The 16171-nt window shown below is 36.0% G+C and overlaps 1 protein-coding gene across 1 annotated transcript in view; it reads right to left on the bottom strand.

The window, feature by feature from the left end:
- Nucleotides 1-408: 408 nt before the first annotated feature.
- Nucleotides 409-16171, bottom strand: part of HDX (highly divergent homeobox) — a 213577-nt gene continuing 197814 nt past the window's right edge. Inside the window, exons 9-10 of the mRNA XM_061136026.1 lie at nucleotides 5306-5428; nucleotides 409-1022 (exon numbers count right to left, since the gene is read on the bottom strand). Coding sequence (XP_060992009.1) covers nucleotides 897-1022; nucleotides 5306-5428 — 249 coding nt within the window. The 3' untranslated portion in view covers nucleotides 409-896. The remainder of the gene's footprint in view (nucleotides 1023-5305; nucleotides 5429-16171) is intronic.

Genomic DNA, 16171 nt, shown 5'->3' with positions numbered 1-16171 from the left:
AATATTATGATGATGGTGATAAACTTATAATACTTTGCAACATTTCATCTAACTTAGTTATACAAATTTAGTAGTAGAATGTGAATCTTATTAATATTTGTCACTTGCAGCAAGAAAGAGTTCCCATTAAGATGAATCTTTTACAACATTTTGTTTCTATACACTTAACAATTTATTTGACTTCATGTTGATTAAATTACTTTTCCATAATGCTCTTCCTCCTCCCCCCAAATATTTGGGTTAATAATAGAAGAATATCAATATTTTGCAATTATATACTAGCAATCACTTCAATTTTCAATCATTAACTTACGTCAAATTCTCACAGGAGTTTAAAAATGAACCCCAAGATTTATCTAGGTTAAAACGTTTTTAATGTTTTGTTTTCAATTTTCAGTCTACTTTCCTGAGTAAAAGTGTATCTGGATGACAGGAAAAGGAGAGAGGAAGAAAGATGTAATGGTTACAAAAACACGACTAGTCAAGCTTCAGTAACTTGATAAGCTGTGTTGAAATATCTTTTTGTGTCTCTGGTCAAAACTATTACTAAAACTAATATTCATCTATTAAACAAACAAACAAAAAAAGACCTTTCAGTAATTAGGCATTATGCATTTCATAGCTAAACTGCTCAAAATTAAATACATTTTCCTTCAGAGTTCCATCAGTTTGGGAAAAAACTCTCAATGCTTTTAAATTTTACATACTTTTTTTTGTACCATCTGTGCCATTTTGCACCACAGCCATTATATCTCATTCATCCTTCACAGAATACATTGTTTCAGCAATATATTTTTCCAACTAAAGAATTTCGGGGCAGCACAATGCAACTATCTTGAAATGCATACCTGTTGGATAGCCAAAAGGCTGTATCATATATCCCTCCCCCACCCCAATCACAAACTGTCTGAGGCATTTTTCTCTGATAAAGAAGACACACTGAATGAGGTATCATCAGGCTCCGGCGAGGCATGATTGAAATCCATCTCTTCTAATTCAGGAGGTAAATCTGACAGCAATGCCTGAGTCAGAAAAATCAATTGTTTTGAATTAGTATTTGGACATATTTTTCCAACTTTATAGTTGTGGTCCTTTTACATTGATTTACTCTTACAGATTTAAAGAAAGGAGCATTTCTCTCTCAGAACCTTATACAACATCTTATCTAAGAGAAAAATTCTTTATATACTATTAAGGAAGTAATAAAATACTAGATCTTGAGAGTATGGATTATGTAGAGTGCAACCTTGGATGAACAGGGAATAAGGAGAGAAATGAGCAACTACTCTGAACCAAATGCTCTGAAATGTCTGAGATAAGTGATTTTCATACCAGTTTTGAGTGTTCAGTGATCACTGCTAAAGGACTTTAAAACTGTATTCCTTATTAAAATACCCCTGCCCGGTTATGCTCTCTGTCACACTAAAATGCAGTTCACAAGACTATTTTGTACTTCAGTGGGAGAAATAATTAAGCAATTAGGGGAAAAGTTCAGCTATTCTATTTTAGACAAAATTTTAGCATTTTAAAGGTCCAAGTGACTTTTTTTTTCTTTCCTTAGGCTATGGTCATATATACAGATGGCCAAGCATTCACAAAGGCTCTGCTGAACCAGTGAATTTGGCTGTGTAATGATGTTTGTAGAGGACTGCTCATCTCTCTTCTGCAGTAATTAGGATAAGGCAAGAGCCATGAACTAAGTTTTGCCATGGTGTAATTGTTCCATCTGGAGTTGCAGAACATGCATTCATACTAAAGAAATAAATAATTAATCAGGTTTTATCTGGCTGGTAGTGCTGATGCCCATTTGATCATCAGAAACAGCAAACTAAATGATTTGCTGCACCCCATACTAAAATAATGTAACATATCTCGGCAATTTTTAGACAACATTAGTTGCAGTGTTAGCTTTGGGGTGCAATGGTTAAAAAAAAGATCAATTGCAGGCTTGCCTCTACCCAAATAATGAACAGAAAGACAGGGCACATGACAGAGAACACATGAAATCCACTGTTGAAATAAGACAATACTCTCCTATTCTCTTTATTAAAAGAAGTTACAGTTATAAATCCTATAGTTATTTTTTTTGTTGTTGTTTGTTTTAGAGCAAAGAGGAAAGCTTAGAACTTTCTGTCAGGCTGCAAAAGGAAAGGTTAACTCCAGTCTGTACAAAAATTTATTTATTTTCTGCTATTAAATGGTTCATGAACTTCTTGGTGAAACTGAGAGTACTGTTTACAAGGCAGTCACCTAAAGGTACTACATGCTTTCTAAGGTTTCAAGGTTGCAGTAATAGGGCACAGAACCATTTTCTTCTAGGTCAGTTGTTTACCACTAACCCAGTATAGTACAACAAAGTCTTTGCTGACAATGGTTGATCATAGTTTATGAGAAATACATCACTGGATTTATTTCACTTTGCAAGTGCAAAGAAGCCATATTAAAGAGGGCAAAGTGTTCCAATGAACAAAGCTTAGAGTACTGGAGAGTCATGTAGGTGAGCAGACTTAAGGACATTTAAATTCTAGTGGGGAGACCTTCAAATCAAAGAAGCACTACTATGTATTTCTTTGTCATTGTGTTTAATGTAGTTGCCTGTCTAAAATCAGTACAGTATGAAATAGGGAAACTTTAATATCTGGGGCAGAAAGAGGCACTACTAATGCATGAGGTCCATTTAAAAATATTTCTTTTCGATATCTTTCTGGATTGCAACACTGGCACCCTGAACAAATCTTCAGATTCTGTCAGTTGCTAGAACTTTCTTTCTCATAGACTAAAGTGAACACAATGAACTTGCTTCACTCCAAGTTCTCTACCAGTCAGAGTGTGACCTACTGCCATTCTTCTCAAAAGATTATAGCATTTCCCAATAGAATAGAATCACATAGTGATTTATCAAGGGAAGAAAGATCATAACTAATGACTTAGTACAGTGCTGACAACATTATTTTTATTTTAAAATGGCTATTGGTTTGGATAAGCTAATATTCAGTCAGACATTATCATATATTTTCAAATCCTGGGCTGCTTCATGGGGGCACAATATTCTGTGGACCACTCATCTCACTCAACTTACCCAAATCAAGATTAACAGAAAAACAGGATTTTTAATTGAGAAACCAATGACACAATGATTCTCTTTTATTGGGCAGAATAAAAATCAAGTCCTTCCAGAAATAAACCTTTAAGCATTTCATAGAGTTAAGACCAGCAATTTAAGAGATGACTTGGGTAACTTTTGTGTTGGTATCTTTTATATTTTTAGACCATATTTGGAGATCCATTATACTCAATCTCAACTACAAAAATCAGTATTTTCTACCTGGATGCTGATTATATAGGCTATGATTTTCAGTACAATTTTTGTATAACTATCTCTTTCCTCCCTTCAGCCAATGTTTCTGCATATCTTAGTTCATCAGCCTTTTTTTTCAGAGGAAAATGGCAAAGGTAAAATGTACAATAGGTAATTTTCTTATTTTTTTAGTGGTTTTGGGGGAAGAATAAAGCCAGATTAGAATTAGAAAATAAAATGCAGCTTGTGTGCTATCCCTAGATATAAAAAGTCATAGACAATTGTGAATAAGCTGACCCCATAACTCTGAAATACAAACCATGCATGACTTTTGGGGTCATGCAAACCACACTCCAAATTACTCCCATATTGAACCTACTTCTACTTTTGCTTTTTAAAATATTAATGTAATTAGAAATTAAAATTCTTTGGGGGCCATGTTCAAGACTATCATCTTATTCATTTAAAATCTTTATTTTAGGTTCCTAAAAAACAAATACATTTTTAATATGCCATGGAATATGCTTAGCTCACATAATAAACCAAAATGTTTAAATAAAACTGGCAAAGATGGCTGGTAACTACCATCCTGGGATGTCTGCGTATGTACAGCATGGGGGAAGCACAATTCATGAAATTGGACACATAATATACATGCTGGATTAAGCCTCATGAGTAAATTACAGCTTAAATTTTGTGGCCCAGTACTTTGATGAAATATATAAAGACGTTTTCCTTATTAAAAACAGGAGAATTGTGGGATGCTAAGACTAATCTTTTTTCTTGGAGATGACTGGAATAGGCTACATACATCTTGCTTGGATATAAGGAATAAATGCTTGTACTCTAGCTGAATAAAAACCACTGAGACTGCTTCCTAATTAAGGCTTACCTGTGTAATATACTACTTACATTGAATTTCTCTGATAATCAGTAATCAACATGGTAGTGCACAACTCAGAGGCATATTTGGTATCATTTAGTATTAAATATAACATATTTAGTATTAAATATAACATTTAACATAATTTTATATTCCTTTTTTTTTTAAGGCTACCCTAGTGGCTCAGATGGTAAAGAATCTGCCTGCAATGCAGAAAACCTGGGTTTGATCCCTGGGTTGGGAAAATCCCTTGGAGTAGGAAATGGCACCCCATTCCAATATTCTTGCCTGGGAAATCCCAAGGAGAGAGGAGCCTGGCAAGCTACAGTTCATGGGGTTGCAAAGAGTCAGACACGACTGAGTGACACTAACCTATTCTTTTTTAGCAAGATTAATAAATTATTACACAAATTTTAACAGAAAAAGTGAGGCAGAAAATGTAATTTGGGAAGAATTTAAAAAAAAAAAAAACACTCCACAGTGACAAACAAGACATTTCACTTCATCTTTGGGGTAGTGGAATCAAACACTATAGTTAAATTGGGAAAAGTAAATGATGCACTGTGGTTACAAAGAATTTCACAAAGTAATTTCAATTTTTTTAGTGATGTGCAACATATCATGGGATAGAAGGTATTCAAACACCTGTGAACTTTAGTAGGGGTTGGAAGGCTAACTGAAATCCAGAAGAGAGGCAAATGCCTCACTTCTTTCATTCACAGAAGGTCCCAAAATATGTGCCTCTCCAGTTAGTGTAACCCCATCTTTACAACTGTTTTGAGAATTTCTTTAAATTTAGTTAAACGAAATAATATGTACAAGATAGAGAATACAGCCAATAATTATATTTTAAAAATTTAAAATGTTTTCCCTACTTAATACTGGCTTGGAATTAACAAAGTATGTTAATCATTTTGATTTTCCACTAAAGCAGCACACAAAATCTGAGTATTTATTCCCAAGAAAGCTATACTAACAAGTCAGGAGGTAACAAATCCTTCCTTGATGACAAGTAGGAATGAGGTATAAAAATGAAAAAAAATATATATGAAGAATCCAAGTGTGACTTGCCACTTTTCAACATTATTATATGTTACAATTTACTGTTCTCTTCTGTTGCTTACCTGTTGTTGTTCCTTATTGTCAGCTTTTATAGCTAGTATCAAGCTTCTTACAAATGTCTGAAGTTTAAAATTTTTTTGCTTCTGAATCTCTAACTCATTTTCAATGAATCTGACTTCTTCATTCTGAAGGAGAAAGCATCAAATAATAAATTACTCTGTGCAAACCTAAGATTACACATGTTTGATGCACAATAAAACTTTTAAAAATAAATCAAATTAGAGGGATGATAAATAGATAAAATTTTAGCATAAAGGATTCTAAAGCACAAAAGTAAATTATCCTATTACTCAAAGACTGCCTTTTAAGCAAATCACCAACAGAAAATAATCTGCAAGGTCAGAAATCTAATTAAATAAATTCTCGTAAGAGAAAAATCAAGAAACATTTCCCTTCTTGGAAAGAGTCATCCTACGTTAAACATAATTAGCATTCAGATTAGGATTAAGAATATACAGAGCCCAATTTACCCCAAGTAAAGAGCAATAGCAGATGCAGTAATGCTGAACGTATCATTCACAAAGTCAATCACTGAGAACTAAAAAGATTATCATTTTGTAACAAAGAGGGACTGAAATTTTTCATAAGACTATCAAATAGTTTGCTGAGCCCCACCCCCCCCTTATGTAAGAGTCTGTTATTCAGAAAATATCTCCAAATTTACAATGATTTGAAACTCAGTCTTTCTTCACTATTTTTCCTAGCTGTGTAGGAAAATAACAATAAACTAGGTTTGGGAGGATTTTAGTGCCAGATCTACTGATAATTGTGTAAACTTGTGCAGGACAATTAACCTGTGATTGTATATACTCGTCAATAAAATGGATATAATACTAGTAATCTTTGGCAATTCTGACTTGAGGGTTATAAGGGTCAAATAAGATAATGGCCATGGAATTGTTACATATAGATTTACTATTTAAGCTACAGAAGTTAAGAACGTGTGACACTGGTGAAAGTGTGGACATATAGATCAATGGACATAATAGAGAGTTCAGAAATATATATTATATATTGCATCATATATGTATATATATGTACACACACATACACATTTGGTTGACTTTTGATGATGATGCTGAGGTAATTCAATGCACATAGAATAGTCTTTCAACATTTCAAAAAAGAGTGGTTGAAAACTTGTAAATCCATACCTCCTCCAAAAAAGATTATCAAACCTTAACTCACATAATATACAAAATTTAATAAGAATTGGATCACAGACCTAAAATTAAAACCAAAAACTATAAAACTTCTAGAGGAAAACTGAGGAAAAACTCTCTATGTCCTTGGGTTAGGCAAAATTTTTCAATAAGACACAAAAATCATGAAACTTAAAAGAATTCATTTAAAAAAGAGAAAACCCACATCATTGCTTTTCAAAAGACACTGTTAAGAAAATGAAAATACAAGCTACATATTAGGAGAAAAAAATTATAAATCACATATATGATAAAGGATTTGCATTCAGGATGCATAAAGAGCTCTTATAGCACAAATATAGGCCCACCAATAGAATAAGAAGCAGGTGAAATATTTGAACATACAATTTATCAAAGAAGATATGAGAGTGACCAATAAACACTTGAAAATGCTTGATATTGTTTGTCATAAAGGAAATGTAAATTAAAATAACAAAGAGATGCCACCACCAACATACTGTTGTTGTTGATGTTCAGTCACTCAGTCTTGTCTGACTTGTTGTGACCCCATGGACTGCAGCATGCCAGGCTTCCCTGTCCTTCATCATCTCCTGGAGTTTGCTCAAAATCATATCCTTTGAGTCAGGGATGTTACCCAACTATCTCATCCTCTGTCATCCCCTTTTCCTCTTGCCTTCAATCTTGCCCAGCATCATGATCTCCCAGCATCATGATCTCCCAGCATCAGGCCAAAGTATTGGAGCTTCAGCTTCAGCATCAGTCCTTCCAATGAATATTCAGGATTGATTTCCTTTAGGATTGACTGGTTTTATCTCCTTGCTCTCCAAGGGACTCTCAAGAGTCTTCTCCAGCATCACAGTTCAAAAGCATGAATCCTTCAGCATTCTTCTTTATGGTACAACTATCACATCCATCCATGACTACTGAAAAAACTATAGCTTTGACTAGACGGACCTTCATTGGCAAAGTGATGCCTCTGCTTTTTAATACCTTGTCTAGGATTCTTATAACTTTTCTTCTAAGGAGCAAGCATTTTTATTTTCACGGCTTTAGTCACCATCGTAAGTGATTTTCGAGCGCAAGAAAATAGTCTGTTACTGTTTCCCTTGTTTCCCCATCTATTTGCCACGAAGTGATGGGACCAGGTGCCATAATCTTAGTTTTTTGAGTGTTGAGTTCTAAGCCAGGTTTTCCACTCTCCTCTTTCACCTTCATCAAGAGACTCTTTAGTTCCTCTTTGCTTTCTGCCATTAGGGTGGTGTCATCTCCACATGTGAGGGTATTACTATTTCTCCTGGCAATCTTGACTCCAGTTGTGCTTCATCCAGCCCTGTATTTTGCATGATATAGTCTGCATATGAGTTAAATAAGCAGAATGATAATTACATCCTTGACATACTGCTTTCCTAATTTTGAACCAGTCCATTGTTCCACTTTCTGTTATATAAACTATTGCATCTTTACCTGCATACAGGTTTCTCAGGAGGCAGGTAAGGTGGTCTGGTATTCCTATGAACATACTACAATAGATTAGGTTAAAGAGACTGACAATAGAAGTGCTTATGAGAAGAATGTGGAGCAATTAAAAGTCTCATATTTTGTTGGTGGGAGGGTAAAGCCATACAGCTACTTCGGGAAATGTCTTGCAGTTTCTTAAACATAGCCTTTCTTACCATCTGACTCAGCAATCTTACTCTTAAGTATTTACCCAAGGGACATGAAAATGCATGTCTACAAAAAGGCATACATGAATATTCATAGCAGCTTTATCCATAATAGCCCCAAACTAGATGTAACACAAATTTTCATCACCAGATGAATAACAAATTGTGATCATGCTTATACAATTGTGTGCAATGTCAAAACTAAATGTATGAAAAGGTGAATTTTATTATATGTAAATTATTATATCAAAAACATGATTAAAAATTATTAGCCAGCTCTCTGGCCAAATAGCTTGAAAATAAGCTATGAGCATCCTCTGCAACTGGAGAACCAGTCTCAAAGAGAATAGCAGGAACTTTAACATTATTTGCTCAAAAAACTGCATAAAATATATTAAAATTAGTTAATTCCATGGGCATTCCTTTTACAATTGAGAGGATAAAGTTGTATTAACCATATTCAATCTATGGATACGTTTACTGCATCAGTTATATCAGCTCAATTTAGAACTTATTTGCCCTAATAAAACAGCTTCCTTTTCAGATCATTTAATATCAAGTGAATGGTCTGCAAATGATTCAAGCTAAATTCTTTATTTAAAGGCATTCTACAGTAATCTAAGTTATAAGTAAGCATTATAATAAAATTCCACTTGTTCCTGCCATAATACATTTGACTAATTCTAAACTTTATATTTTCCTAGTATTTATTGTCAGAACAACAGTATTAGTAAAGTACTGGTCAGGAAGTGTTTTTGAATACAAGAGATATCTATCTTCATTATCAGTGTCTCCTTTGAAGGCACAAGTCTATCTGAGCTACACTCACTGTTCACAAGAAGCATTTTAAAAACAATTCATATTTGCAAAAGTCAGGAAGCATCTTTTGGTATGCAGACTTCTAATTTCTCCTGAAACTATTCCTCTTCCTTAGTATTTATGCAATGTTTTAAAACATAAATAGCTTTAAGATAATTTAATATTACATACATTTTCTTCTTGGAGCTGTGATTTGCAAGCCTATTAAACACTTTCTAGATTATAGGCAGCGATTTATGTGGCCTTTTAAGATTTTCCTAAGTTAATGGTTTGAGTGGAAGTAGTAAGATAAACATCAGTCACTGAATTTCACAAAACAAGATGTAGCTAATTTTTCTTATTAAAATCTTCCCTGCATTTCCACTAAGTTTTGTCAATTATTCTCCAAGATGACTGTAGGAAGCACTCAAGGTTTCATATGGACCAGGGCTTTGATCTTTCTTTGACAAAGGAGGCAAAAATATACAATGGAGAAAAGACAATCTCTTTAACAAGTGGTGCTGGGAAAACTGGATGACCATCTGTAAAAGAAGGAAACTAGAACACTTTCTAACACCATACACAAAAATAAATGCAAAATGGATTAAAAATCTAAATGTAAGACCAGAAACTATAAAACTCCTAGAGTTTATATAGGAAAACATAGGCAGAACACTCAGACATAAATCACAGCAAGATCCTCTATGATCCATCTCCCAGAATAATGGAAATAAAAACAAAAATGAACAAATGGGGCCTAATTAAACTTAAAAGCTTTTGCACCACTAAGGAAAGTATAAGTGAGGTGAAAAGGCAGCCTTCAGAATGGAAGAAAATAATAGAAAATGAAACAACTGACAAAGAATTAATCTCAAAAAAAATCTCAAGCACCTCAATACCAGAAAAATAAATGACCCAATCAGAAAATGGGCCAAAGAACTAAACAGACATTTCACGGAAGAAGACGTATAGATGGCTAATAAACACATGAAAAGATGCTCAACATCACTTATTATCAGAGAAATGCAAATCAAAACCACAATGAGAGGAGTGTGAAGACAGTGGAGGGATAAGACAGGGAGACCACTTTCTCCCCCACAAATTCATCGAAAGATCATTTGAACACTGAACAAATTCCACAAAGCAACTTCTGAATGCTGGCAGAGGACACCAGGCACCCAGAAAGACAGCCCATTGTCTTCAAAAGGAGGTAGGAAAATATATAAAGGATAAAAAGAGAGACAAAAGAGTTAGAGACGGAGACCCGACCCAGGGAGGGAGTCTTAAAAGAGGAGAAGTTTCCAAACACCAGGAAACCCACTCATGGGCAGGTCTGTGTGGAGTTTCGGAATCTTAGAGGGTAACATAACTGGGAGGAAAAATAAATAAATAAAACCCATAGATGATGTGCCTAACTGCAACTCCCAGTGGAGAAGTAGCCCAGACACTCACATCCCTCACCAGCAAGTGGAAGCTGAACAGGGAGGCATGGGCTGCATTGCTTGGGGGTAAGGACCGGGCCTGAATGCCCTGAGGAAAATCTGAGGGAGCTAACGTGAGATAGCAACCCAAAATGTTGGATAGCCAGAGATAGAGGAACAAACAAACAAAAAGAAACAGAGAGAACTTTCCCATGAAATCCTCTAGCCTAAGGCACTGCTGGGCCCACTCACAGAACAAAGGATTGAGTGAATACTAGAGGAGAGCTAGTCAGCAGTGGACTGGCAGCGGACAGGCTCATCCCCCACCAGAGGGAGAGAGACAGGCTGGTGAAGGCCAGAGCCAGAAGGTGAAGGGCAAACTCGGCCCCAGAGACGGCGTCTTCTACCAAACTGCGAGCAGGCTCCCAGTTGCTAACCAAGTCTTCCTGGGATCCTGGATGGTTGACATCCGCCAGGAGGGTCGCAGCCAGAGATCAGCTCCCCAGAGGAGACACATGGCACACCTAAGATGGCACTCCCACTGTGCACCCAGGAAACTGAGCGGCTGGGATGTGGGAGGTGATAAGATGAACAGCTTACCTGGGGAGTGTGCGCTCGCCAAGCACCTGGTCGCCTTAGCTGCTCGGACCTGGGAAAAGCACAAAACGCAGGCCCAACCAAGTTTGTGCCTTTGTGGCATACCAAGAACCTGAACTTGGGTGGCTTAGACCTGGGAAGTGCAGGCAACCCAGGGCCCGCTTTAGGCATTTCCCCTGCAGAGCAACCTGGAGCCTGAGCAGTATAGACTGGGAAAGCACACAGGTCGTGAGCGGGGGCAAACACAGTGTGGCCCAGACACTGTGAGCACTCCCCACACACGCCAGTGACATTTGTTTGCAGTGTTCCTCCCTCCCCGCAGCACAACTGAAAAAGTGAGCCTAAATAAATTACCACCTTCGCCATCTTGTGTCAGGGCGGAAATTAGACACTGAAGAGACTTGAAAACAGAGGAAGCCAAAATAAACAATGAAGAAGGAACCACTTTGGAAGTGACAGTTGCAACAGAGTAAAACCTGTTCTTAGCACTGACTACATTGGAAGGGGCCTATAGATCTTGAGAAGAAGTATAAGCTGGAACAAGGAACTATCTGAAACTGAACTGACCCAACACTGCCCTCAACAGCTCAGGAGAAATTCCCAGATATATTTTACTATTATCATTTTTAAATTTTTTGCTTTTAATTTCTTTATTACTCCTTTAATTTTCACTTTAATAATTTACTAGTACCTTGCAAAAAAATGCCCCGTTTTTAAAGCAAATTTCATATGCATATTTTTTTATTTTTGTGAATTTGCTTCTTTTTTTAATATTGTATCTTTGAGAGTTTAACCTCTACTCTAGATTTTTAATCTTTGCTTTTTGGTATTTGTTATCAATTATCAATTTTGTACACTTAAGAATCCAATTTAAAAAAAAATAATCCAATTTTCAGTACCCATTTTTATGTAGGAGTGTGATTACTGGCTTGATTTCTCTCTCCCCTTTTGACTCTCCTTTTTCTCCCCCAGGTAACCTCTATCTCTTCCCTCCCCCTTCTCTTCTCTACTTAATTCTGTGACTCTCTTTGGGTGTTCTGGGCTGTGGAGAACATTTAGGGAACTGATTACTGGCTAGATTGGTCTTTCTCATTTTGACTCCCCCTTCTCTCCTCCTGGTCACCTCTGTCTCTTTCCTCCCTCTTCTCTTCTCTATGGAACTCTGTGAACTTCTCAGAGTGTTCCAGACTCTGGAGAGCAAACAGGGAATTGATTACTGACTAGATTGCTCTCTCCTCTTTTGATTCCCTCTCTTCTCTTCCTGGTCACCCCTAACTCCCTCCTCCCACTTCTTTTCTCCATGTAACTCTATGAATCTCTCTAGGTGTCCCTCACTGCAGAGAATCCTTTCACCATTAACTTAGATGTTCTATCATTGGCACTGTATGGATGGAGAAGAATTGAGGCTACTGTAAGAATAAGACTGAAAGCCAGAAGCAGGAGGATTAAATCCAAAGCTTGAGAACATCAGAAAATGCCTGACTCTGGGGAACATTAATCAAAAAGCTCATCCAAAAGTTTCCATACCTACACTGAAACCAAGCTCCACCCAAGAACAAACAAGTTTCAGATCAAGACATATCAAGCTAATTCTCCAACAACGCAGGAACATAACCCAAGCCTTAAAATACAGGTGGCCAAAAGTCACACCAAACCCATCGATACCTCAGAACTCACTACTGGACACTTCATTGCACTACAGAGAGAAGAGATCCAGCTCCACTCATCAGGACACTGACACAAGCTTCCCTAAACAGGAAACCTTGAAAACCACTCATCCAACCCCATCCACAGGAAAGAACCTCCACAATAAAGAGGAACTATAAACTTCTAGGATACAGAAAGGCCACATGAAACACAGCAATCTAAACAAAATGAAAAGGCAGAGAAATATTCAGCAGGTAAACGAACATGATAAATGCCCACCAAACCAAACAAAAGGGGAGCAGATAGGGAGTCTACCTGAAAGAGAATTCAGAATAATGATAATAAAAATGATCCAAAATCTTGAAAACAAAATGGAGTTACAGATAAATAATCTGGAGACAAAGATTGAGAAGATACAAGAAAAATTTAACAAGGAGCTAGAAGAAATAAAAGAGTCAGTCAATAATGAATAATACAAAAAGTGAGATCAAAAGCACTCTGGAGGGAACCAACAGTAGAATAACTGAGGCAGAAGATAGGATAAGTGAGGTGAAAGATAGAATGGTGGAAATAAATGAAGCAGAGAGAAAAAAGAAAAAAAGAATTAAAAGAAATGAGGACAACCTTAGAGACCTCTGGAACAATGTCAAATGTCCCAACATTCGAATCATAGGAGTCCAAGAATAAGAAGACAAAAAGAAAGGCAGTGAGAAAATACGTGAGATAATAGATGAAAACCTCCCTAAAATGGGAAAGGAAATAGTCACCCAAGTCAAAGAAACTCAGAGAGTCCCAAACAGGGTAAATCCAAGGAAAAACACCCCAAGACACATATTAATCAAATTAACGAAGATCAAACACAAAGAACAAATATTAAAAGCAGCAAGGGAAAAACAACAAGTAACACACAAGGGGATTCCCATAAGGATAACAGCTGATCTTTCAATAGAAACTCTTCAGGCCAGAAGGGAATGGCAGGACATACTAGAAGGGTTAAAAGAGAAGAACCTACAAGCCAGATTAGTGTTCCCAGCAAGGATCTCATTCAAATATGAAGGAGAAACCAAAAGCTTTACAGACAAACAAAAGCTGAGAGAATTCAGCACCCCCAAATCATTTCTCCAACAAATGCTAAAGGATCTTCTCTAGACAGGAAACACAGAAAGGGCATATAAACTCGAACCCAAAACAACAAAGTAAATGGCAATGGGTTCATACTTATCAATGATCACCTTAGATGTAAATGGGTTGAATACCCCAACCAAAAGACAAAGACTGACTGAATGGATAAAAAAACAAGACCCCTATATATGTTGAGACCCACCTCAAAAGGGACACATACAGACTGAAAGTGAAGGGCTGGAAAAAGATATTTCATACAAATGGAAACCAAAAGAAAGAAGGAGTAGCAATACTCATATCAGATAAAATAGACTTTGAAATAAAGCCCGTGAAAAGAGACAAAGAAGGACACTACATAATGATCAAAGAATCAATCCAAGAAGAAGATATAACAATTATAAATATACAAGCACCCAACATAGGAGCACCACAATATGTAAGGCAAATGCTAACAAGTATGAAAGGGGAAATTAGCATTAATACAATAATAGTGGGAGACATTAATACCCCACTTACACTTATGGATAGATGAACTAAACAGAAAATTAGCAAGGAAACAGAAACTTTAAATGATACAATGGACCAGTCAGACCTAATTGATATCTATAGGACATTTCACCCATAAATGAATTTCACCTTTTTCTCAAGTGCACACGGAACCTTCTCCAGGATAGATCACATCCAGGGCCATACATTTAGCCATAGTAAATTCACAAAATTGAAATCATCTAAAGGATCTTTTCTGATCACAAAGCAGTGAGATTAGATGTCAACTACAGGAAAAAAAACTATTAAAATACTAATATATGGAGGCTAAAAAACACACTTCTGAATAACCAACAAATCACAGAAGAAATCAAAATATGCATAGAAACTAATGAAAATGAAAACACAATAACCCCAAACATCTGGGATTCAGTAAAAGTAGTGCTAAGGAGGAGGTTCATAGCAATACAAGCTTACCTCAAGAAACAGGAGAGAAACCAAATAAATTACCGAACTCTACACCTAAAGCAACTAGAAAAAGAAGAATGAAGAAACCCTGGGTTAGTAGAAGGAAAGAAATCATAAATATTAGGGCAGAAATAAATTTAAATGGAACAAAGACCATAGTAAAAATCAACAAAGATCAAAGCTGGTTCTTTGAGAATATAAATAAAATAGACAAAACATTAGCCAGACTCATCAAGAAACAAAGGGAGAGTAATGTAATCAACAAAATTAGAAATGAAAATGGAGAAATCACAAAGACAACACAGAAATACACCTGATTATAAGAGACTACTATCAGCAACTATATACCAATAAAATGGACAACTTGGAAGAAATGGACAAATTCTTAGAAAGTATATCTTTCCAAAACTGAATCAGGAAGGAATAGAAAATCTTAACAGACACATCACAAGCACAGAAATCGAAACTGTAATCAGAAATCTTCCAACAAACAAAAGCCCAAGACCAGATTGCTTCACAGCCGAATTCTACCAAAAACTTAGAGAAGACCCAACACCTATCCTACTCAAACTCTTCCAGAAACTTGAAGAGGAAGGTAAACTTCCTAACTCATTCTATGAGGCCACCATCACCCTAATACCAAAACCAGAAAAAGATGCCTCAAAAAAAGAAAACTGCAGACCAATATCACTGATGAACATAGATGCAAAAATCCTTAACAAAATTCTAGCAAACAGAATTCAACAATTATAAAAGCCATATGATTATCTCAATAGATGCAGAGAAAGCCTTTGACAAAATTCAGCATTCATTTATGATAAAAACCCTCCAGAAAGCAGACATAGAAAGAACATACCTCAACATAATAAAAGTCATAAATGATAAACCCACAGCAAACATTATCCTCAATGGTGAAAAAGTGAAAGGGTTTCCCTTAAAGTCAGGAACAAGACCGCTCTCACCACTACTATTCAACATAGTTTTGGAAGATTTAGGCACAGCAATCAGAGAAGAAAAAGAAATAAAAGGAATCCAGATTGGAAAAGAAGAAGTAAAACTCACACTGTTTGCAGATGACATGATCCTCTACACAGAAAACCCTAAAGACACCACCAGAAAATTACTAGAGCTAACCAAAGAGTATAGTAAAATTACAGGATATAAAATTAACACACAGAAATCCGTTGCATTCCTATACACTAACAATGTGAAAACAGAAAGAGAAATTAAGAAAACAATTCCATTCACCAATGCAACAGAAAGAAAATATTTAGGAATAAATCCACCTAAAGAAATAAAAAAAACCTGTATATAGAAAACTATAAAACATTGATGAAAGAAATCAAAGATGACACAAATAGATAGAGAAATATACCATGTTCATGGATCGGAAGAATCAATATAGTGAAAATGAGTATACTACCCAAAGCAATATATAGATTCAATGCAATCCCTATCAAGCTACCAATGGTATTTTTCACAGAACTAGAACAAATAATTTC

Source organism: Dama dama, chromosome X (genome assembly GCF_033118175.1).
Source record: "Dama dama isolate Ldn47 chromosome X, ASM3311817v1, whole genome shotgun sequence".
Classification (NCBI taxonomy): Eukaryota; Metazoa; Chordata; class Mammalia; order Artiodactyla; family Cervidae; genus Dama; species Dama dama.
Note: the sequence above shows the minus strand (reverse complement) of the source record. Positions and strands in the feature narration are given on the sequence as shown.